General features: G+C 39.7%; 1 protein-coding gene across 8 annotated transcripts in view; it reads left to right on the top strand.

Annotated features, from left to right (window-relative positions):
- Positions 1-22,756, top strand: part of CPQ (carboxypeptidase Q) — a 549,531-nt gene that overhangs the window by 249,591 nt on the left and 277,184 nt on the right. For all 8 annotated transcript variants that reach the window (XM_064267918.1, XM_064267919.1, XM_064267923.1 and 5 more), the window contains exon 5: positions 1,961-2,168. In XM_064267918.1, the coding sequence (XP_064123988.1) occupies positions 1,961-2,168 (208 nt within the window). The remainder of the gene's footprint in view (positions 1-1,960; positions 2,169-22,756) is intronic.

Consider the following 22,756-nt stretch of genomic DNA (forward strand, 5'->3'; position numbering starts at 1 on the left):
AATATCATTAATATCACACGCAAGTTAAATTTTGCTGAAGATCATTCAAAAGCAGTTGCAGCAGTACATCGACAGGGAACTCCCAGAAATTCAAGGCGGATTCAGAAGAGGACATGGAACGAGAAATATCATTGCTGATGTCAGATGAATCCTGGCTGAAAACAAAGAATACCAGAAAGATGTTTACTTGTGTTTTATTGACTATGCAAAGACATTCAGCTGTGTGGATCATAACAAATTATGGATAACATTGTGAAGAATGGGAATTCCAGAACACTTACTTGTGTTCATAAGGAATCTGTCCATACATCAAGAGGCAGTTGTTTGAACAGAATAAAGAGTTACTGCATGGTTAAAAACAAGGTGTGCATCAGGACTGTGTCCTTTCACCATACTTCTTCAATCTGAATGCTGAGTAAATAATCTGAGAACCTGGACTATATGAAGAAGAAAGCAGCATCAGGATTGAAGGAAGACTCATTAACAACCTGTGATATGCAGATGATACAACCTTGCTTGCTGAAAGTGAGGAGGTCTTGAAGCACTTACTGATGAAGGCCATAGACTACAGCCTTCAGTATGGATTACACCTTAACATGAATAAAACAAAAATCCCCACAACTGGACCAGTAAGCAACATCACGATATATGGAGAAAACGTTGAAATTGTCAAGGATTTCATTTTACCTGAATTCATAATCAACACTCATGGAAGCAGTAGTCAAGACATCAAATGACGCATTGGGCAAATTTACTGCAAAAGACCTCTTCAAAGGGTTAAAAAGCAAAGATACCACTTTGAGGACTAAAGTGCACCTGACCAAAGCTATTTTATTCTCAACTGCCTCATATACATGTGAAAGCTGGACAGTGAATAAGGAAGACTGAAGAAGAATTGAATTGATGCCTTTGAATTATGGTGTTGGTGAAGAATATTGATTATACTGTTGGCTGCCAGAAGACCAAACAGTTGTGCCTTGGAATAACTATAGCCAGAATGCTCCTTAGAAGTGAGGATGGCGAGTCTTCGTCTTACATACTTAGACATGTTATCAGGAGGAACTAGTCCCTGGAGAAGGACGTCCTCCTCGGTAAAGTAGAGGGTTAGTGAAAAGGAGGAAGACCGTTTATGAGATGGTTTGACATGGTAGCTGCAGCAACTAGCTCAGACATAGCAATGATTTTGCAGATGGCACAGGACAGGACAGTGTTTCGTTCTGTTGTACATAGGGTTGCTATGAGTCGGAACCAACTCAACAGCACCTAACAACAACAACAAGCATCTGGAAAATAACAGGAAAAATTTAACCATACAGGGTGATGTTTCTCTTTTACTACCAAAATTATAATAGTTTGTTTTTCTTGAGGCAGTAAATACATTGCCCTGAGTTTATTCTGCATTTTACTTCGAACAGTGTTTTACAGGTTTCCTACACCGTGTTCTACTACTGATGTGGGGCTCCTGTATTCAGACCTCTGTGTTTGGGTGGGATGGGAGTGAGTCCAGTGCGGGTCAGCAACCCTACAGCGGCTCTATCTGGGTCAGTTTTCCTCCTGACGTGTAGGCCTTGTCTGCAGCCTTGGTGGACTCCAGAGCTGCCTTGGTCTCCCCATACAGATGTGTTTACCTTTGGTCATGAGGGCACTCCCAATTTCCTTCAGAGTTTGAGGCATTTTGGAACTGTAGGGGATTATCTAAACCATCAAAATAAACCCATGTGATGTTTTCAATGTTGTTGTTGTTAGGTGCCATATTAAATTGAAGTTTCCAAATTACTTTTACCAAAAGTAAAAAATTACATTCACATCAAAATCAAATAAGTCAATACTGCCCACCTACCTTACCCATCATATGCAAATGAAGATCATTGAAAGTCAAGTGTCAATATACAACGGATTTTTAAAGATACTTTTGTTGTATTTTCACTTTCAAGGTAACCTGTTGGCTTCTTTTCTCAAGTCCTCACACAGGCATTCAGGAATACCAGGATGGTGTGCCCAAGATCCCAACGGCCTGCATTACAGTGGAAGATGCAGAAATGATGTCAGGAATGGCGTCTTATGGAGCCAGAATCATCATTCAGCTGAAGATGGGGGCAAAGAGCTACCCAGATGCTGATTCCTTCAACACTGTAGCAGAGATCATTGGGAGCAAGTACCCGGAGCAGGTGAGTGAAGGGGAGGATGGATTGTCTGGGAAGAGGCTGTTCTGGTCAAGTTTCAGTTTTCAGAGAAAGTTTAGGAAAGACAGAACATGAACCTGCAAAGCTGGTCCTTATAGACTCATTATATGCAGAAGCTTGATAGATAATTTTTCCTGTGAAAACTTTTGCTCAGTTGACTTGAGAAGGGCAGGACTAATTGAAGGGCAGAGTAGGATCCATTGTGTGGAAATCCAGCCCCTGAATAGTTGAAAGCTGTATTTGTATATATAAAAATATATACATTGTACTTATTCCATGCGGAGCACCTTGGCGTTTGAGATAATATTAGTAGCTAATAGTTGTGCTTATTGTGTAAATTATCACATTTAATCCTCTTACAGCTCAATGAAGTAGGATCGATTGCCTTCGTTTTATAGATGAGGAAACTAACTTAGAGGGGGTAGTTTCTTGCACAAAGTCCACACAGCTAGTAAGTGGCTGGGAAAAGAGTTTTGAACCCAGGACATCGTGACTGTTAAACCAAGCTTTAAATCACAATTTATGTGCAGCTTCCAGAGAACTTTTATTCTTGCTTAGTCAAGCTTGAAAATTAGATAGACCTAGAGGTAAATCTAAACTCTGTACTTTGCTAGTTTAATGTTAAATAACTTGGGCAGGTTAATTATAGAGTCTTAGTGACCACCTCTGCAAAGAGAAGGATGATATATGTAACTGACGGAATTATCGCACATCCAATAGTCCAGTACAGTGTTCGGCACATCACAGACACTACTGAGTGTAAGTTTACTTCATTCAACATCAAGTGGTAGGAAACACATCTCTTCTATAAAGTTTCTGTACAAATCTCTTGTATTAGTAGTTTTGAAATTCTGAAAATAGAGCTTGAAGGTAATGATATTCAGGACTTGTATTTTGTTTGAGGATATCAGTGGAACTGAGAAAAAAGTAAATAGCGATGGACTTTGTCCCTCCAAAACAAAACCTTCTGTATATATCTTGAGTCAGGACCTCTTTTAGACTTGAGGGCTGTGCTGCCATAAAAATTCTTGTAAGTTCAGGAGCCTTTTCTCTCTGGCATACATCAACCCTGTGGTTGTGGCCACAGAGATAATGAAAATGCAAGCTCTCAGGAGGACCATAGGCCATTAGATAGCTGTGAGTTGAGATCAACTCGATAGCACACAACGACATGGATATACCACAATTTGTTTACCCACTCAGCAGATGATGGACATTTGAATGGTTTCCAGTTCTTGACTATTAACAAATAAAGCTTCTGTGAACGTTTTTGCACAAGTCTTTCTGTGGACATATGTTTTCATTCCTCATGGGTAAATACCTAGATGTGGAATTTCCAGGCCAGCTTGGATTTTAAGCACTCCGATCTTTGTCAAGATGCTTGACTTTCTGTATTCTGTAGGAGTCGCACCTTGTCCTCATGGATAGATGAACAATTCCAGAGAGGTCTCAGGACTCAGGATTAAGTCTTTCACCTCTAGCATGGACTTGTATAGTGCTCCAAGAGTTGGTCATAAATACCAAGATGTAGGAGCCCTGGTGTCATAGTAGTTAAGAGCTACAGCTGCTAACCAAAAAAAAAAAAAAGGAAGAAAAAAAGGTCAGCGGTTCGAATTCACCAGCCTCTCCTTGAAAACCCTACGGGGCAGTTCTCCTCTGTCCTATAGGTAGGGTCTCTATGAGTTGAAATCAATAGCAACAGGGTTTTTTTTTTTTTTTGGTACCAAGATGTGAAAGGTAGAAGATTAACAAAAGTTGTCACACAAAGAAGTCACAACATAACTTCTACAGAAGGACTTTCAATGAGCGCAGCAAAATAAAGTTCATGTGGCTGTGTTTTTAGGGAGAATCTGCCTTATAATTGGCCTGGAAGCACAGGGCAGGCCCAGCAAACGTGTAGTCTCCCTCCAGGTGTTAAGTTAGTTGTGAACTTGAGTAAATGCAGTCTATCCCGGACCTGATAAATGCTACCTCTCCCATGAAGCCTCCTCTGGTAACCCTTACCTCATCCTAACCCACAGCACTTTGTGCATTGTTAGGGTGTTATCTCCCACCCCACCAAAAAAACCAAACCCACTGCTGTCGAGTCGATTCTATAGACCCTATAGAACAGAGTAGAACTGCCCCATAGAGTTTCCAAGGAGTGCCTGGCAGATTTGAACTGCTGACCTCTTGGTTAGCAGCTGTAGCACTTAACTACCACCAGGGTTTCCTACCTCCCACTAGAGCTCATACATGCCCTGAGAGCAGGCACTCTGTTTCTGTTATTTTTGTTTGTTTATGTGTTTTCCCTAATGCCTAACCCAGGACTTAGCATGAAGTAGCTTGTCAATAAAAAAGAGGTACCTTGTTTTCAGTGAAATAAAGAGAGATAGTAAAGGAGTAGACTAAACCGAAAAAAAAAAAAACAAAAAAAACATGGGGAGCCCTGGTGGTGCAGTGGTTAAGAGCACAACTGCTAACCAGAAGGTCAGCAATCTGAATCTACCAGCTGCTCTTGGAAACCCTATGGAACAGTTAGTTCTACTGTGTCCTATAGGGTCACTATGAGTCAGAATTGACTCAGTGGCAGCGGGTTTGGTTTTTTGTTTCATTGCCATTGAGTTGATTCTGACTCATAGTCAACCCTGTAGGACAGAGTAGAGTTTCTAAGGAACAGCTGGTGGGTTTGAACTGCTGATCTTTTGGTCAGCAGCCAATCTATTAACCACTGTACCACCAGGGCTTGTTGGGGAATTTTCTCAATTTTTATTTTTTTTTAACTTGGAATTTTTTCAACTCATTTAGAACACTAATTGTCTATCGGCATTTTGAATATCTTCCCTGAATGCATCTCAATTTCAAAATGTCCAAACTGAACACATCAACTCCTTCCTACATGATCTGCACCTTCATTTCTTGTCTCTATTAAGTGAACCATATTCACCTGTCAGCACAGTTAGAAAACTTCAAGTTTATCTTTCATTTCCCCTCTTTATCACTGTCGTATAGCCAGGCACCGTGTCCTGTTCAGCCTGCCTTTAGCAGACCTTTTAAAAATCTGCCTACCTCACCTTTCCCACTATTGCTGTCCAAATACAGGCCCTTGCCATTTCCCTCCTGATTTTTATTTTCCTTCTGGTCTCTCTCCTGCTTCTGATTTTTGCAATGCAGCTGAAAATTATCCTTTAAAACAGTGATCTTGACATGGTGTTCCTCTGCTTTCAGGCTGCCCTCCCCCATACCCTATAAGATAAAAATTGTGATAAAGATAAATGATGGGGTGAGTGATTAGAGGTTAGCAGAACACAGGAAAAGGGAGGGAGGATAGTTTGGGAGGCTTGGATGGCAGGCAGTTACAGTTAAAAGGAAGCTATATGGTATTGTTCATAAATGAAGATGAAGTGGAATGAAGAAAGGGGGAAAGGAAATGTATGTGGAGATTCAGTGCCAGCTGAGAACTGTTCTTTTGTAGGCAGTGTCGGCTTCAGCTCTCCTAAACTCTGGCAAACTTTCCTAAAGTCATTCAACTTTATTATTAATTATCAATAGTGCTGACAGTGACATAAATTTGGCTTTGATGGTTTAGATTGACTTCCTTATCTCTGACACATCCTTTGTAACTTGTTCCATACCGTATTAAAGATTAGTGCTACAAATAAGGCTGAACAAATTCGTTGCAGTAGAATTTCTAAAAAAAAAAGAGGGTGTGTCGAAATTACCGTTGTTCTGCCTACAGGTTGAATATGCTGGGGAGACATGAAGGTAGGCAGAGGGGAGGAAGGTGGGCTAACACTCAGGCTGTGGCTGATAGTCTTTACCGATAATAGCACAATCCCTTACCATCTCGTTACGGAAGCTGCTACAGCAACTCAATAAAGACAAAGAAGTTAGCAAGTAAAGCATCATTCAGTTTTGGCCCAGGAACCCTAGATCAAGATGTGGTGAATTTCAGCTCTAGAAAAGTGTACATGTGATTGATGCGGCATTGATACATCTCAAAATCCCATTTCATAGAAAATTTGGCAAAGGATATAGGTGATGGTTGTACAACGTGATTATTGTAACTGATCTCACCGAATTGTACAAGTGAAAATGTTTAATTGGCAAATGTGGTATTACATATATCTTTACAACAATAATAAAACAAAAACAAAACCCAGTTTCATAATCTAGTCATAAGATTGGGCCAAAGTAACAACAGATGTTAAAAAAAAATGCCGATACACAAATAATTTGTTAAGTTCAAAATATGTGAAAGTGGCAGAGAGGGTAACACAAACAACAAACCAAACCCATTGCTGTCGAGTAGATTCCAATCCATGGCTACCCTGTGTGTTACAGAGTAGAACTACTCCACAGAGTTTTCTTGCTGTAATCTTTATGGAAGGAGATCACCAGGCCTTTTCTTTCACGAAGCCGCTGAGTGGGTTCAAACCACCAACCTTTAGGTTAGCAGTCAATTGCTAACTGCTTATGCCACTTGGGCTCTATATTGTAGACATTAAGTCCTGTCCTCTCCCTGAATAACCCATGGTGTCACGTTTTGGCTTCTCCACGCCAAGACTTCTCTCTCCACTGTGGATCAAAATCTGCACTCCTCCGTAATTTGAGCATGTCGTGTAGAGCTCAGCAGACCTCGAACGCATCAAGAAGTGTATTTCATTGGGGAAAAAGCAGACATCGGGAAGCTCTGACATTAGGCCTCTGAAGTCCTTTCTCTCAGACAGCTTTATCCCTGAGAAACCAAATCATATATGAGGCCCATCCATTGTTGAGAATGAGTCTGACAGAGTGGGAAGAGAGTTCTTTGACTTCCGAGCAGATACACCCTGGCACTAAGATAGGAATATTATTTCTAGTTCATTAAGGAGCTAATTTGTGTTTTAAAATTCATAGGAGACTTGTTGCCAGCATGAATAGCTCTTTATTAATTCAGTAGAGGTCATCCTAATACTTAACATAGTCATAGACAGAAGTACCCAAAGTAAAAACCAAATTCATTGCTGTTGAGTCAATTCCGACTCATAGTGACCCGGTAGAACAGAGTTAAACTGCCTCATAAGGTTTCCAAGGCTGTAAATCTTTATAGAAGGAGACTGCCGTATCATTCTCCCATGGAGCGGCTGGTGGGTTTGAACCACTGACCTTTCAGTTAGTAGCTGAGTGCTCAACCACTGTGCCACCAGGACTCCTTAGACAGAGATAGAGAGGTAGGGATTTTAGAGATGTAATACCAACGGTGAGGATGGCGCAGGACCAGGCAGTGTTTCATTCTGTTGTATGTAGGGTCGCTATTAGTAGGAACCAACTAGACAGCACCTAACAACAACAACAAACCAATCCCCTGGCTCTCATATGAGGAAACTGAACCCAGGGGTGACTTAGCCAAGGGAACACAGCAAATACATGACAGGAACACATCTGGGACATGACTCCGTATTTCCTGACTCCCATTTCTTTTCACCCAAAAGAGATTCCATTATGCCTGGACACACATTAGCTGGGTATTTATCTAGATCTGTGGGACATAGATTGATGCAAACTCGGGATACAGGTAATGCCATCCCTACCAAGTCATTGCATAGGAGAAATTGTGTCTTCACGTCATGCTTTTTCTTCTGACATCTCTTTCCTAGGCACAAAGAGCTTTCATGTATACTGTCCCTTGTTGTCTCAGAGTTTCCCCAGAGCATCCATGAAAGGGCATTACCTGGGAAACCAAGGCATGCTTGGTCTTGTTCTTCTCATCCTCCTTCCATAAAGTCTTTCTTGGCCTCATTCCTTTTTAGCTCCTGGTCACTTTGGAAGAGGAACTCAAGAATATATCACTTTTGTGGTGTTAATGACTCGTTATGATGCCCTGTTGACATGTTCCCCTGTCCCGTTTATACCCCCTTACCCCATCATCAGGTAATCAGATGTTTCTCTTTTAGCAGAGGACCACAGACATAGCCAAAATAAATCTAGTACCAATCACATCATTTACAAAGAAAAACAAAACAACAGCAACAACAAAAAAAACAAAAAAACTTCTAATTTTGAAATAATTCTAGGCTCTCAAGAACTTGCAAAGATAGTACAGAGAATTGGGTATACCCTTCACCCAGCTTCCCCCAATGATAACATCTTACATAACCATAGTTCGTTAACCCAGTAGAAACTGATGGGGAGATACTGAGAGAGAGAGAGAGAGTGCTGCTTTATAGGTACCTCCCTGTTATGCAGCCAGGGCTGATGGGCATCTATGACAACAGAAAACAAGCCAGGGTAGAAAGCAAGAATGGCTTCGTGGGCACCCTCTGTGTAGTCCCGAGTGCAGGGCAGACCCTGCCTGGATGTTAGCCCAGGTAGTACTTTCCTGTGCTTAGTTTATGGTGCTTCCATGGCTTTACACACTGAAAAACAAACAAAAAACAGAAGGAAGACTGTGCTCAAACTGACCCGACTAGAAGCAAATTGACCTTAAACTAGGCATTTATTGCACCTGTAGGAGAGATTCTCACTGGTTGTAAATTCCCTTATGTTGACTCTGGGGGCTGATTTCATTTCCTTTGATCACCAGTGATTTCCTAGGCTTTATTATGAAGTTTCATTTAGTAGTGCAGTATGTTAAAATGCTAATGTATTCAAGAATTCTTTTGAGGGGATAGTGAGGAAAAGTGCTTTGATTTTTTTGGTTAATAACACCCAAACCCATTTTGATAAAGCCTTAATGAGGGGAATTGCTTTTTCAAACATACTTTTTCCCTAAAGCAGTTATTTTCATGGATTCAAAGAACAATTTCAGTTGCGTATACTAGCATCATTTCAAATATAATGTAGCACTACATAGGCAATTTGAGCACATAGAGATGAAAACCATAGTTGTTACATTGATTGGGAAAGGACAATTTACTTTTCCTTCGTGTGGGGCAGGCTTTCTCAACATCAGCACTATTGACAGTTTGGGTCAAATAATTTTTTGTTGTGGGGGCTATCCTGTGCATTGTAGGATGCTTAGTAGCATCCCTGGCCTCTACCTAGTAGATGCCAATAGTATCCCCTACCCCAGACATGACCATCAACAATGTCACCAGTCATTGCCAAATCTCCCCTGGGAGGCAAAAATCGCCCGAGGTTGAGAACCCCTAGTGTGGAATAATGGAAGAGGACTGGGTGGTGTCATGAGGCCTTGGTTTTGGCTTTGTTTGTGCCACAAATATGCTGAGTGACTTTGGCACAATTAATACTTCATCTGTAGAACGTGGGATTTTGGAAAAGCTCTAAGGTCATTTCCAGGCCTAAAATGCCATTATTTTAAAAATACTTGAAGATGAAATTTACCACAAGGTTGGTGGTATACCCTCTGTACTGTTAGATGGTAACAAGTCTTAGTAGGAGCTCTTTGTAAAGCTAGTGTTGGAGCAGAGCATTATTTCATAGGGAAGAGCTGTTGGTAGGCATTTACAAAAATTCTGTGTTCAAATACAGTTACGAACTCATCTATTCAAAAAGTTAAAGAGGCTTCTTTTCTGTGGCACTTCGTAAGCCTTTAATGTGCTCATGTGAACTGGGAATCTTTACGAAGGGCTTTGTAGTACTCCCTAAACTGTTGGTTATGGAACTCTTTTTTCGTAGAGTATCTTAACATGGGAAACGCTGGTGGCGTAGTGGTTAAGGGCTATGGCTGCTAACCAAAAGGTCAACAGTTCGAATCTACCAGGTGCTCCTTGGAAACCCTATGGGGCAGTTCTACTCTATCCTATAGGGTCACTATGAGTCGGAATTGACCTGACGGCTGTGGGTTTATCTTAACATGAAACACATTTTGAGAAACAATAGGATAGATGCAGAAGATCCATTGGGTAGGTTATGTATTAGAGTTTTTATCCAATTATTAATTCAGCATACATTTATTGAGTATCTGGTATGTGCCAGGCACTAGGGCTATAGCAATAACAATGGGTGTATGGGCAGTATAGCAGTTTGGTTAGAAACACAGCCTGTAGGATTCAAATCGTGCCTCTTATATTTTGTCTGTAGGTTATTTTAACCTCTCTGGGCCTCACTATATATTAGCCTTCCATTCAGAGTGGAGAAATAGGAAGAGTTCATTAGAAGGGATAGACCACAGAAGGCCTAGCATGCCATGTGAAGAACAGGGGCTTTCTCTTTTAGACAGCAGGAGAAACTGGAGGGCTGTAAATGGTACATTTGCATTTTATATCACTCTGTACTATATTTGGAGGTCTGGTGGCACAGTGGTTAAGAGCTTGGCTGATAACTAAAAGATCAGCAGTTTGAATTCACCAGCCACTCCTTGGAAACCGTATGGGGCTGTTCTACTCTGTCCTGTAGGGTCACCGTGAGTTGGAATCGACTTGAAGGCAATGGGTTTTGTTTTGTTTTAGTATTACATATGGAGCCCTGTGGCACAATGGTTAAGAGCTCAGCTGCTACCAAAAGGTCAGCAGTCAGAGCCCACTAGCCACTCCTTGCAAACCCTGTGGGGCAGTTTCATTCTGTCCTATAGGGTCACTATGAGTTGAATTGACTCCATGACACTGGGTTTGGTTTGGGTATACTATATATGGTGCCTGGGTGGTGCAAACAGTTTGTACTTGACTACTAAACTAAAGATTTGTGGTTTGAACCCACCCAGTAGTGCCATGGAAGGAAGGCCTGGTGATCTGCTTCTGTAAAGATAACAGCCGAGAAAACCCTATGGAGTAGTTCTACTCTGTAACATGTGGGGCTGACTTGAGCCAGAATTGACTCAATGGCAACTGGTTTAGTTGTTAAAGTTGTGTGTCAAGTTGGCTGGGCCGTGATTGTCAGTTGTTTGGCAGTTATGATGTAGTGTGGCAGTTATGTGATGATGTAATCACCTCCATGATGAGATCTGCTATGAGCAGAGCAGCCAGTCCGTTGGAAGGGAGTTTCCTTGGGGGTGTGGCCTACATCGAATATATATGGACTTTCTGGCAAAACTCTCTGGATTTTGCTCTGCTCTGGATCCTGGATTTGGCTTGTCATGGTCTTACCTCCAGTTCTTGGGACTTGAGCCAGCAGCCTGCCATCTTACCTGCCAATCTTGGATTCATCAGCCTCCACAGCCCATAAACGAGCAGCCTGCTGTCTGACCTGCTGATCTTGGGCTCATCAGCCCCTGCAGCTGTGTGAGTCAGAAACCTCCAGCCTGACAACTGACCCATTAACTTGGGACTTGCAAGCCTCCACAACTGTGTGAGCCATTTCTTTGTTATAAACCTCTCTGTCTCTTACTCTGTATATCTATGCTTCACTGGTTTTGCTTCTCTAGAGAACACAGCCTAAGACAGATACTATATACATCCGAGGAGACAGGTTCTGAAATTCAGTCAGGAGATAATGAAGGCTTGACTGAGGCAGTTGAGGACCTGGTGGCACAGTAGTTAAGAGCTTGGCTGTAATCAAAAGGTTCGCAGTTTGAATCCACCAGCCGCTCCTTGGAAACCCTATGGGCCAGTTCTACTGTCTTATAGGGTCACTATGAGTTGGAACTGACGGAATTTCAATGTCAATGAGGCAGTTGAAATAGTGGAAAAGTGGGGAAGGAATCAGGAAATGTTTAGGAAATAAAATTGGCAGGAATTGCTAGACATTAGATATAGGGGAGAAAAAGAGGGAAAAGAAAAATTGGGGTGCTAAGCAGAATTCATTCATTCATTCTACAGTTCCTACTATAAAAAAAAAATTTTTTTTTTTTTTTATAGTTCCTACTATAGGCTGGGTGAATCCAATTGCCCTCACGGCACATGCGGTAGAGTGGTGGAGATCAGCAATTAAACAAGGAACAGTAATAGAAAGTGGCAAGTGTTGTAATATGGCAGCTACACGGTATGGTGGGGGGCTCATCTCAGGGTCGTCCATCCTGGTCAAGGAGGCCTAGGAAGGCCTTTTGGAGAGATTCATCTTATTCCTAAAGCATGAGTAGGAGTTAAGAGTTAAAGGGATGGGGTTAGGGAGGGAAATATTCCAAGCAGAGGGAGTAGTATATATGAAAATTTGTAAAAGTAGTCTTTTTCTTTTTTTTTTTAAGGAATGTGATGCTACTTCCCGTAATTTCCAAATTCATTTGATTATGAACTCTGTTTTCATAGAGTTATGCTGTAAAATAACCTAAAGAAAAGGCATGGCCTATTTCATGTATATGTGTTTTTACAAATAAATTATTAAAATGCTCAGCAATCCCTTTGGAAACTGCTTTAAAATTGATGCTGTCAAGACCCTTATTGGAGAAATAAGCAAAACCTGATTGACCTGGTGGACAAACTCATTCCATACATAATTGAATAGTTAGAGGCTGCTGAGCAAATGCAGCTTTGCCTTTCGTCTGCATATGTAGTCTGATGATCTGTAAAACCTTCTTGATGGGTACAGCAAGCTATTCTGCCTGGGTGGGAGCCTTTCTAGTAACTTACGCAGCTGTTTAAACTTTCATAAGCAAAGTAATTATTAAATCTTTCATGAACATATTGGTTGGAACATTTGTTCACATCTTAACCTTGAGTTGGAAAGTTTTTGGGAGTGGGGTTAAGAGTTTTAAGCTGGCAAATTTAATTCTTTTTTTTTTTTTTCTTTCTTTCTTATTATAAACTTTTTATGGCTTAGAATCAGCCAACCTAAATCACAGAAGGAAAAATACATGTGTGGCAAGCATGAGACATTTCACTGTTTATTTTTCACATTTCTGAAATGTGCTCATAGCTGTGCATGCCTCTGGGCCCGTAAAGGCAGCAAATGGAAATAGCTCAAGCCAGACGGGCTGCTTTAGATAGCCACCCAGGTAGGCAAGGCGAACCTTGGAGATTACTCTTTCCTGGACTTAGTAAGTCATCCTAGTGAGTCACAGTGGAGCTTGCAATCTTTCATAAGTTTGAACACCTTACCTTCATTAATGATGGATCCATTTAATAAAAATCATAATCCTAAGATGAATAATCATATACATTTAGGAATACTTACTGTGTAATAGGGACGATCCTAGTACTTCTTATGCATGATCTCCTTTAGTCTTGGCTATGATCTTGTCAAATAAGCAATGCTCTTATCCCACGTTAGACAATTTGCTGAAGAGTTGATTCCAGCTCATGGCGACTGCATAAGACTTTTTGAAAGTAGATCACCAGGCCTTTCTTCTGAGGTGCCTCTGGGTGGACTCAAACTTCCAAACTTTTGGTTAGCAGCATTAGCCATTTGCAACACCCAGGGACATCCCTATGTTACAGATGAGGAGACCAAGACTTAGATCACAAAGTTCCCAAAGCTTCTGAGTAGTAGAGCTGGGCTTTAAACTGAAGCTGGTCTTTTCCCAGACCTTTACTCTTTTTTTTTTTTTTTTTTAATTTTCATTGTGCTTTAAGTGAAAGTCAGTTTCTCATATAAATTTATATCACCTTGCTATATAGTCCTAGTTGCTTTCCCTCAATGAGACTGCACACTCAGTCTCTCCACCCTGTATTTCCATGTCCATTCAGCCAGCTTCTGTTCTCCTCTGCCTTCTCATATCCCCCCCAGACAGGAGCTGCCCACTTGAGCCACAAAGCTCACTCCTCACCAGTATCATTTTCTATCCTATAGTCCAGTCCAATCCCTGTCTGAAGAGTTGGCTTAGGGAATGGTTCCTGTCTTAGGCTAACCGAAGGTCTAGGGACCATGACCTCTGGGGTCACTCTAGTCTCAGTCAGACCATTAAGTCTGCCAGACGTTTACTCTTAACAATTCATTATCCTGTACTTCTCAGTCTCTTTCTGTTCTATATTGTGAAATGCCACCACCTAAAGAGTTTCCTCTGCTTTACCCTAAAAAAAAAAAAGCCAGGACCACTGTCAGCATCTTAAGCAACAACAACAAATGCTAGCTGAACACCTACTATGGACTGTATGTTACAAATTTGGGAAATATTCTGAGGCAGAGAGGAGGGAAGATAAAGGGACCTTTGCTTTGTAGGTATAAGTAAAGCATGCAGTAAATTCTGGAACTCGGACTGTACTAGCTCTAACATAGGGCTTGGAGTACCACATCCTGGCTGGCCCAGCCCTAATGTATATATGTAATACTTTACAGTTTGCCTTGTACTTCCTATATAATCCCACATAATCCTCACAACAGGCCTTACTATTATGATTCCCACTTTAAAGATGTGGAAGCTGAGATTCATAGGGGTTAAATAATTTGAAGTCAGATGCACAGCTAATAAGTGGGAGATAAGATTCAAAGTTTGATTCCCCTCTATAACTTGCTATGGTCACAGGTAGAACCCTGCAGTTTTATATAGCATAAAATAAGTGCTTTAAGGATGCCTCAAAATACAACCTAAAAAATGAAAACATTTAAATAAATAATTGTAATTTAATGCAAGAAGAACAATTTTAATGGTTTTAAAATATGTCCATAGGTTCTTTGATCTCCTTTTAAGAGATTCAGCTTGATTCCCTTTTCCTAAGTATGGGTTGTACTTAGTGACATCTGAGTGAATAGAATGTGGCAGAAGTGATGGGGTGTGACATCCAAGATGATAACATAAAAAGCAATATGGCTTCCTCCTTGCTCTTTCTCTTGGATCACTCACTCTGGTGGGAGCCAGCTGCCATGTTGTGAGGACACTTAAGGAGCTCTATGGAGAGATCTACAACAGAGGAACTAAGGTGTTCAGTTAACAACCAGCACAAGTCAGTCAGGCATGTGAGTGAACCACCCATCAAGTGGATCCAACAGCTCCAGTCAAACCTTCAGATGACTATTGTTGTTGTTAGTTACTGTCAAGTTGGTTCTGACTTGTGGCAACCCCATGTGTGCATAGTAGAACTGCACCTCACAGAGTTTTCAAGATTGTGATGTCTCGGAAGTAAACAGGCCTGTCTTAAAGAGCCTCTGGGTGTGTTCAAACTGCCAACCTTTGGGCTAGTAGCCAAGCGCTTATTTGTTTCCACCGCTCAAGGACACTCTGGCCAACATTTTGATTGCAACCTTATAAGAGATCTGGAGGCAGAACCAACCAGCTAAGCCACTCCCAAATTCTTGGCCCACAAAAACTGTGAGATAATAAATATTCATTGTTTTAAGCTACTAAGTTTTTTTTTTTTAAATAAGATTTTATTGTGTTTTAGTTAAAAGTTTACACAGCAAAATTAGGTTCCCATTTAAAAATTTTTATACATATTTTTTCCATGATATTGGTTATAATCTTCACATTCTGTCAGCATTCTCATTGTTTCCATTCTGTTTGTTGTGTTTCCATTGACCTGGCTTCTCTTCCCCTCCTTTTCTTCTCATCTTTGCTTTTGGGTAAATGGTGACCATTTGGCCTCATCTAGTTGATTGTTTAAGAAAGCACATTACTCACAGGTAATATTGTTTATTTTGTAAGTCAGTCTATTATTTGGCTGAAAGTTGACTGTTATGGATTGAATTGTGTCCCCCAAAAATGTGTGTTGGCATGGCTAGGCCATGACTCCCAGTATTGTGTGATTGTCCACCATTTTGGTCTGATGTGATTTTCCTATGTGTTGTAAATCCTACCTCTAAGATGTTAATGAGGTGGGATTAGTGGCAGTTATGTTAATGAGGCAGGACTCAATCTATAAGATTAGGTTGTGTTTTAAGTCAATCTCTTTTGAGATATAAGAGAGAGGCAAGCAGAGAGACAGGGGACCCATACCACCAAGAAACAGGAGCCAGGACAATAGTGCATCCTTTGAACCCAAGATCCCTGTGCTGAGAGGCTCTTCGATCGGGGAAGATTGATAACAAGGACCTTCCCCCAGAGCCAATGGAGTGAGAAAGCCTCCCCCTGGAGCTGGCACCCATTATTCGGACTTCTAGCCTCCTAAGTTGTGAGAAAATAAATTTTTCTTTGTTATTTTCTTTGTGTTATTTCTGTTACAGCAGCACTAGATAGTGACCTCCAGAACTAGCTTCATTTCTAAATTCAAAGGGTATCTTAGGGCTTAGTCTCGGGGTTTCATCTAGTCTCTATTAGTCTAGTATGTCCGGCCTATTTTAGGAATTTGAGTTTTGTTCTACATTTTTGTCCCGTTCTATCCAGGACCTTCTATTGTGTCCCTGGCCAGAAGGGTTGTTAGTGGTAGCTGGGCACCATCTAGCTCTGGTCTCAGGTTAGAAGAGACCATGGTTCATGTGGGCTGTTATTCCTGTGGACTAGTTTCTTCTTTGAGCCTTCAGTTTCCTTCTTAACTTTTGCTTCATACGAGTAGAGACCAATAGCTGTATCTTAGATGGCTGCTCGCAAGCTTTTAAGACCCCAGACTCTACTCACCAAACTAGGATGTAGAACATTTATCTTTATCAACTATGTTATGCCAGTTGACTAAGTTGTCCCCCAAGACTATGGTCCTAAGCTGTTTAACCCAATAAACCAATTCTGTGAGTTGTTTGAATATGTCTAGGATGCCTTTGTAACTATACCCACTGTGCGCTTTGTTGCGTACATGGATGTATATGCAGCACACTCAAACGTATATATGCCTACAGATACACCTATACATGCACGTGCATTTACTTGCATATGCCTTCCTATACACAAATATACATAACATAAAATGTTGTTTTAACTATTTCAAGTGTGCAATTCAGTGGCATTAATTATATTTACACTCTATTACATCTTAATGTAATAACTGATGTTCTAAGAGTTGACTTTGAGTCTTCAAGAAGTTAAGTTTCATATGGACCATTTAACAAGATAGGAAAGCAATTAAAAGATTGTTTGCAATATTTACTTCAAAAGTAGTACTGTGTAAATCTTTTAAATCTTTAGTTAAAGTGGAGTCCAGTCTACCCAGAATAGATTCTTCCCGAATTGTTACTTCACCAAATTGTCTGCATCCATGTTTTGAAAACTTTTAGCTTAAAGTTAGGGCTAAGGAGTAGCTAATGAGGGACACCTGGATTTTCCCCAGGGTTTCATTCCACCAGCTCTGCTACAACAATTAGGTAGAAGTTAACATTTTATAACCAACTATGTGTTTTGCTTGGCATCATGCTAACCGACAGATTGTTTTAAAAAGAAACTTGCCCAAATTGTCTTGTTATTCTATGCTGTACCTCATTCATTGATTCACTGTTTATTGAGTGCTACCCATGTGTTACCCATTGTGATAGGCCCATAAACCAAACCTTTATGTTTGTATTGAAAAAATCTCTTTGCATCACAGTTTCAGCTCTACTGTTTTCTAAAGTTAGTAGCCATTCCTGGTAGAAAGACTATGTTTATTGTTTAAATTGGGTTTTTAACAAAATATCTGCTCATTTGAAAGACTAGAGAAAAGAATAATTTTTACTTGGAAACACATTAACTTAAAGACAATTGCTATTAACATTTTGCTGCGTTTCCTGCACTATCTCCTCTTATATGAATATTTTTATATAATTATATTTTATAGATATTGTCAAATTCTAATTTTATATATCTTTAAGTTATCCTGACAAATGAGTATTTTGTAATTAACCTGTTCGATATTTTGGCTATACACAAATCTTTCAGTAAAAATAATGTCACATCTAAATAAATTTATAGCTAGGATATTTTGAAGTTGTCTTTTAGACTGTTTATACTTTGTGATAATGGTGTAACTTTAAGTAATAATCAATGGGAAGCTTAGGAAGAGGTTAATATGGTTTCTCTCCCCGCCAAAAGAACTGCCTTTGGAAAGTTCTAAGATGACTGTTGGGGCCATGTGCCGAATGTGCTGTCATAGTCATGCTGTTAGTTAAGTTAAACATGAATGATTGAACGAAGAACATTATTATTCTGTGCACTCTCTTGATCCTTAATTTAAGGTTAAACTAACTTAATTTAATGCCATGTGAATTTTTAGCAGCAATTATGGGCAGTTAATGCATGGTCTTCCTTAGTCATGCCTCCAGTCTTTGCCAAATTACAATATTTCATTCCAAATTTATTCTGACCAGATTTTTAAGTAGCACTGTCTTCTTTTTTTCCCTCAGTGTTTATATCAGAAGGTTTTTGAGTTTATACTATAAACCAGAATATATGTATTTTCATAATAAACCGCCAAGAAGTGGGCCTGAATGCAAAGTCATAAAAATCAATGCAAATCAGTTTGCTGGACCCAGTCCTAGCTTCATCCTCCAGAGGATATTGTGTGGGCATTAGAGATGCCATCTTACCATCTCTGTTCCAGTATTTTCCCTCTCCAACTGTCTTGCATACCGCCACCCAACCAGTATTCCTTCAATATACCTCTATGTAAACGTATGTCTGTCAGTTCAGTATTTTAAAAAGTCAATGGCTCTCTGCTTCTACAATATAATAGTCCAAATTCCTTAAATCTGGCATTGAAAGCCTTGCATCCACGAGATATTATACTAGTCATACCTTTTCCTACAAGCAACCTGTGATCCAGGAGCCCCAGATGACTCTCTGTTCCATGTGTTTGATGTCACTTCCCTGTCTTTGTGCCTTCCCCGTGCCAATCCACTATTGAAATCTTGCCTACTCTTTGTTCATTTATTCATTCATTGATTGAATGGTTCAGTGACATTCATCTGTTGTTGTGGTTTTTAGTTGCCATTTAGTCAATTCCAACTCATGACAAACACATGTGTGCAGAGTAGAACTACTCCATAGAGTTTTCAAGGCTGTGACCTTTTGGAAACACCTGTCTTCTGCGGCACCTCTGGGAGAATTTGAACCACCAACCTTTTTGCTAGTAGTCAAGCACTTAACTGTTCACACCACCCAGGGACTCCTGACATTCATTTATTTAATAAATATTTCCTGAACACCATTGGATGCCAGACACTTTTGAAGGGTCAGGTCAAATGCACCCCCTCAAGAACCCATTCCTGACCACTTCAGCCAGATGCAATGTCTCCCTCTTCAGTACAGGTTGTTTTTATACTTCTCTTTTGTCACAAGTCATATACTTCATTTCTGTGTATAAAATAGGTGCTCAAGAATGCTTTTTGAATTAAGGAAGAAATGAATGAGTGGATAGATGGATGACCTAGTGAATAAAAGAAAAATTGTGCCTTTTCTTCTTCATTAACACAAGTTAATGATCAAAATAAAATGGTTTAACCAGAATGGACACTTAAGATTGTTATGGGTTTTCAAGTCTATAAAGTACCCTCAGTTATGGTTTCCATATTAGATTATCCCAGTAGAGAAGGATATGAAATCCCCACATTTGATTCACAGATCAATACTTTTTTTCCACTGTGCTTTTATACCGTATCCTATCTAGAAATTGAAGTCAAAGGCAGTATTGCACTTTTTCACTGGTTTTCAGTATGAGCCATAGTGATTTAAGGACATAAATGAATAGGGAGATACTACTTTCAGAATGCCAGTAGCTTATTTTAACATTCACATGAAACTGAGTTCAGCATAGCAGATGAAATAATTTTGAAAAGCTATCTATTTTTAATAATAAGTAAGAGTTAGGGACTTTGATTAGTTCCTAATAGAAGTGAGGCACCAAAACAATAATAATAACCATTGGCTCTGCTTTTGAGTGCTTGCCTCGTGTCAAGGTCTTTATTGTCCAATTTCTTACTTAATCCCTAACAACCCTATGAATCAGGTACTTTGATTGTACTCATTTTACAGATGGGGAACTGGAAGCTTAAGGAGATTAGGCAACTTGTCCATGCCCATCGGGCTAGTATGTGTGCAGACAGGCAGGATGGAAACTTCGTCATTTAGTCTCTAAAGCCCCATGAGCTCCACCTCTGTGCTCTTCTTTATTCAAGAGGTTAGAAAATGTGTGAGCTTGGACAGTGACACTATAAATTCCGGATTCTATTACTGCAAATGATTTTTATTTACATAGTTGTTTCTGTGCTAGCTCTATGAAAGATAAATCAGACTCTGTGGTTGAATTTTGTTTTTGTTGTTTTGCTCAAAATGTTGAAGCCACGAAAGAGGAGGTATCTCAAAAAATTATGCTGCTTTAAGTGGTCAGAGGGTCTCTTTTTTTATCAGTCAAGGTTCTACCAGGAAAATAAAACCAATAGAATGTGTGTGTGTATAAAAAAAAATCATGCAAATGGTTAATATTCTTGGCTGCTAACTGAAAGATTGAAGGTTTGAGTCCACCCAGAGGCACCTTGAAAGAAAAGCCTGGCAAAAGACCTAGCAATCTACTTACAAAAAAATCAGCCATTGAAAGCCCTATGGAGCACATTTCTACTCTGACACACATGAAAAAAAAAAACATGAGGTCACCATAAATCGGAATCAACTCAACGGCAACTGTTTAGTCTATAAAGGAGCCAGCAAGCCAGTGGCCAAGTCCCTCTTTTAATGAATGCATGGGTGGTGAGAACTTCAAAAGTGAGATAGTGTATATTAGATTTGATAATAAGAATATAGAGAATTATAAATGAAATACCCCGGAAGCACCTGTATTAAGGAAATCTGGGACCAAGACTTTGTATATTCTAACTGATGAAAGGTTGTGGGTAAAATTAAAGGGCTCTGGCAGAAAAAGAAAGGATCCTGCTGGCTGGAGGAACACTGATATGAACTGGGAGAGTTTTGATCATGCATCTATCTTTGATGTTTAATATAGGAACCGGGAGAGAGTATTAGGAGCCATAGGTGCAGCTACGTACCTACTTAAAATATAACTTTTTGTTATATTATTTGAAGTTGAACAAATGGCAACTTAATAGCAGTTGTACAAAAAGTAGGTTATTTGAAATTTGGAATGCATTTCCACATAGAAATAAAGCTGCAAATGACTGTTTAATTCATATTCTACTACTAAGTGTACCAGAAAAAGGTAAGAGGTTGTCTTAATTCCCTAGCAACGCTGTAACAAAATACCACTAGTGGGAGGCTTTGATGAATAGAAATTTGTTTTCTAACACTTAAAAAAAAAAAAAACACTTTAGGAGATTAGAATTTCGAATTCAGTGTCTAGAAGATAAGCCCTCAGGTTGGAAGGCACTAAAAATATGACTGGGGAAGAGCTACCTCCTCAAAGAAGAGTCAACCTTAATAATGTAGATGGAGTCAAGCTTTCAGGACCTTTATTTGCTGATGTGGCACGACTCAAAATGAGAAGAAACAGCCGCAAACATCCATTAGTAATTGGAATGTGGACTGTACAAAGTACGAATCTAGGAAAATTGGAAGTCATCAAAAATGAAATGGAATAAATTTAAAAAAATGAAATGGAAGGCATAAAGATCAATATCCTAGGCATTAGTGAGCTAAAATGGACTGGTATTGGCCATTTTGGATCAGACAATCATATGATCCACTATGCTGGGAATGACATATTGAAGAGGAATGGTGTCACATTCGTTGTCAAAAAGAACATTTCAAGATGTATCCTGAAGTACAATGCTGGCAATGATGGGATAATATCCATACACCTACAAGGAAGACTAGTTAATACTATTATTAATTCAAATTTATGCACCAAACATTAATGCCTAAGATGAAGAAATTGAAGATTTTTACCAACTTCTGAAATCTGAAATTGATCAAACATACAATCAAGATGCATTGATAATTAACAACTTGCGATGGGAATGTGACAGGTAGAAAAAAAGAAGAGGGATCGGTAGTTGGAAAATAAGGATTTGGTGGTAGAAATGATGCTGAAAATCACGTGATAGAATTTTGCGAGACCAATGACTTATTCATTGCACATGCCTTTTTTCAACAACATAAATAGTATTGACGTGGACCTTTCTGGATGTAATACACAGATGTAGGAATCAAATCAACTGTATCTATGGAAAGGGACAATGGAAAAACCAGAACACGGCCAGGGACCATCAATTGCTCATATGCAAGCTCAAGATGAAGCTGAAGAAAATTAAAACAAGTCCACTAGAGCCAAAGTACACCCTTGACTATATCCCACCTGAATTTAGAGACCATCTCAAGAATAGATTTGACTCATTCAACAATGACCGAAGACCAGACAAGTAGTGAGATGACAAAAAGGACATCATACATGAAGAAAGCAAAAGGTCATTAAAAAGACAGGAAAGAAAAAAAGAAAAGACCAAAATGGATGTCAGAAGAGACTCTGAAACTTGCTCTTGAATGGAGAGTAGCCAAAGCAAATGCAAAAAATGATGAAGTAGAAGAGCTGAACGGAAGATTTCAAAGGGTGGCTTGAGAAGACAAAATAAAATATTTTTAAAATGAAATGTGCAAAGACCTGGAGTTAGAAAACCAAAAAGAAGAACACGCTCACCGTTTCTCAAGCTGAAAGAACTGAAGAAATAAATTCAAGCCTTAAGTTGTAATATTGAAGGATTTTATGTGCAAAATATTGAAGAACATGGGAAGCATCAAAAGAAGATGGAAGGAATGCAGAGTATCACTGTACCAGAAATAATTGGTTGACATTTAAACATTTCAGGAGGTAGCACATGATCAAGAACTGATGGTATTGAAGGAAGAAGTCCAAGCTGTACTGAAGGCATTGGTGAAAAACAAAGCTCCAGGAATTGATGGAATACCAACTGAGATGTTTCAACAAATGGTTGCAAAGCTGGAAGTGCTCACTGATCCATGCCAAGAAACTTGGAAGAGAGCTACCTGGCCAACTGACTGG

Source organism: Loxodonta africana, chromosome 14 (assembly GCF_030014295.1).
Source record: "Loxodonta africana isolate mLoxAfr1 chromosome 14, mLoxAfr1.hap2, whole genome shotgun sequence".
Lineage (NCBI taxonomy): Eukaryota > Metazoa > Chordata > Mammalia > Proboscidea > Elephantidae > Loxodonta > Loxodonta africana.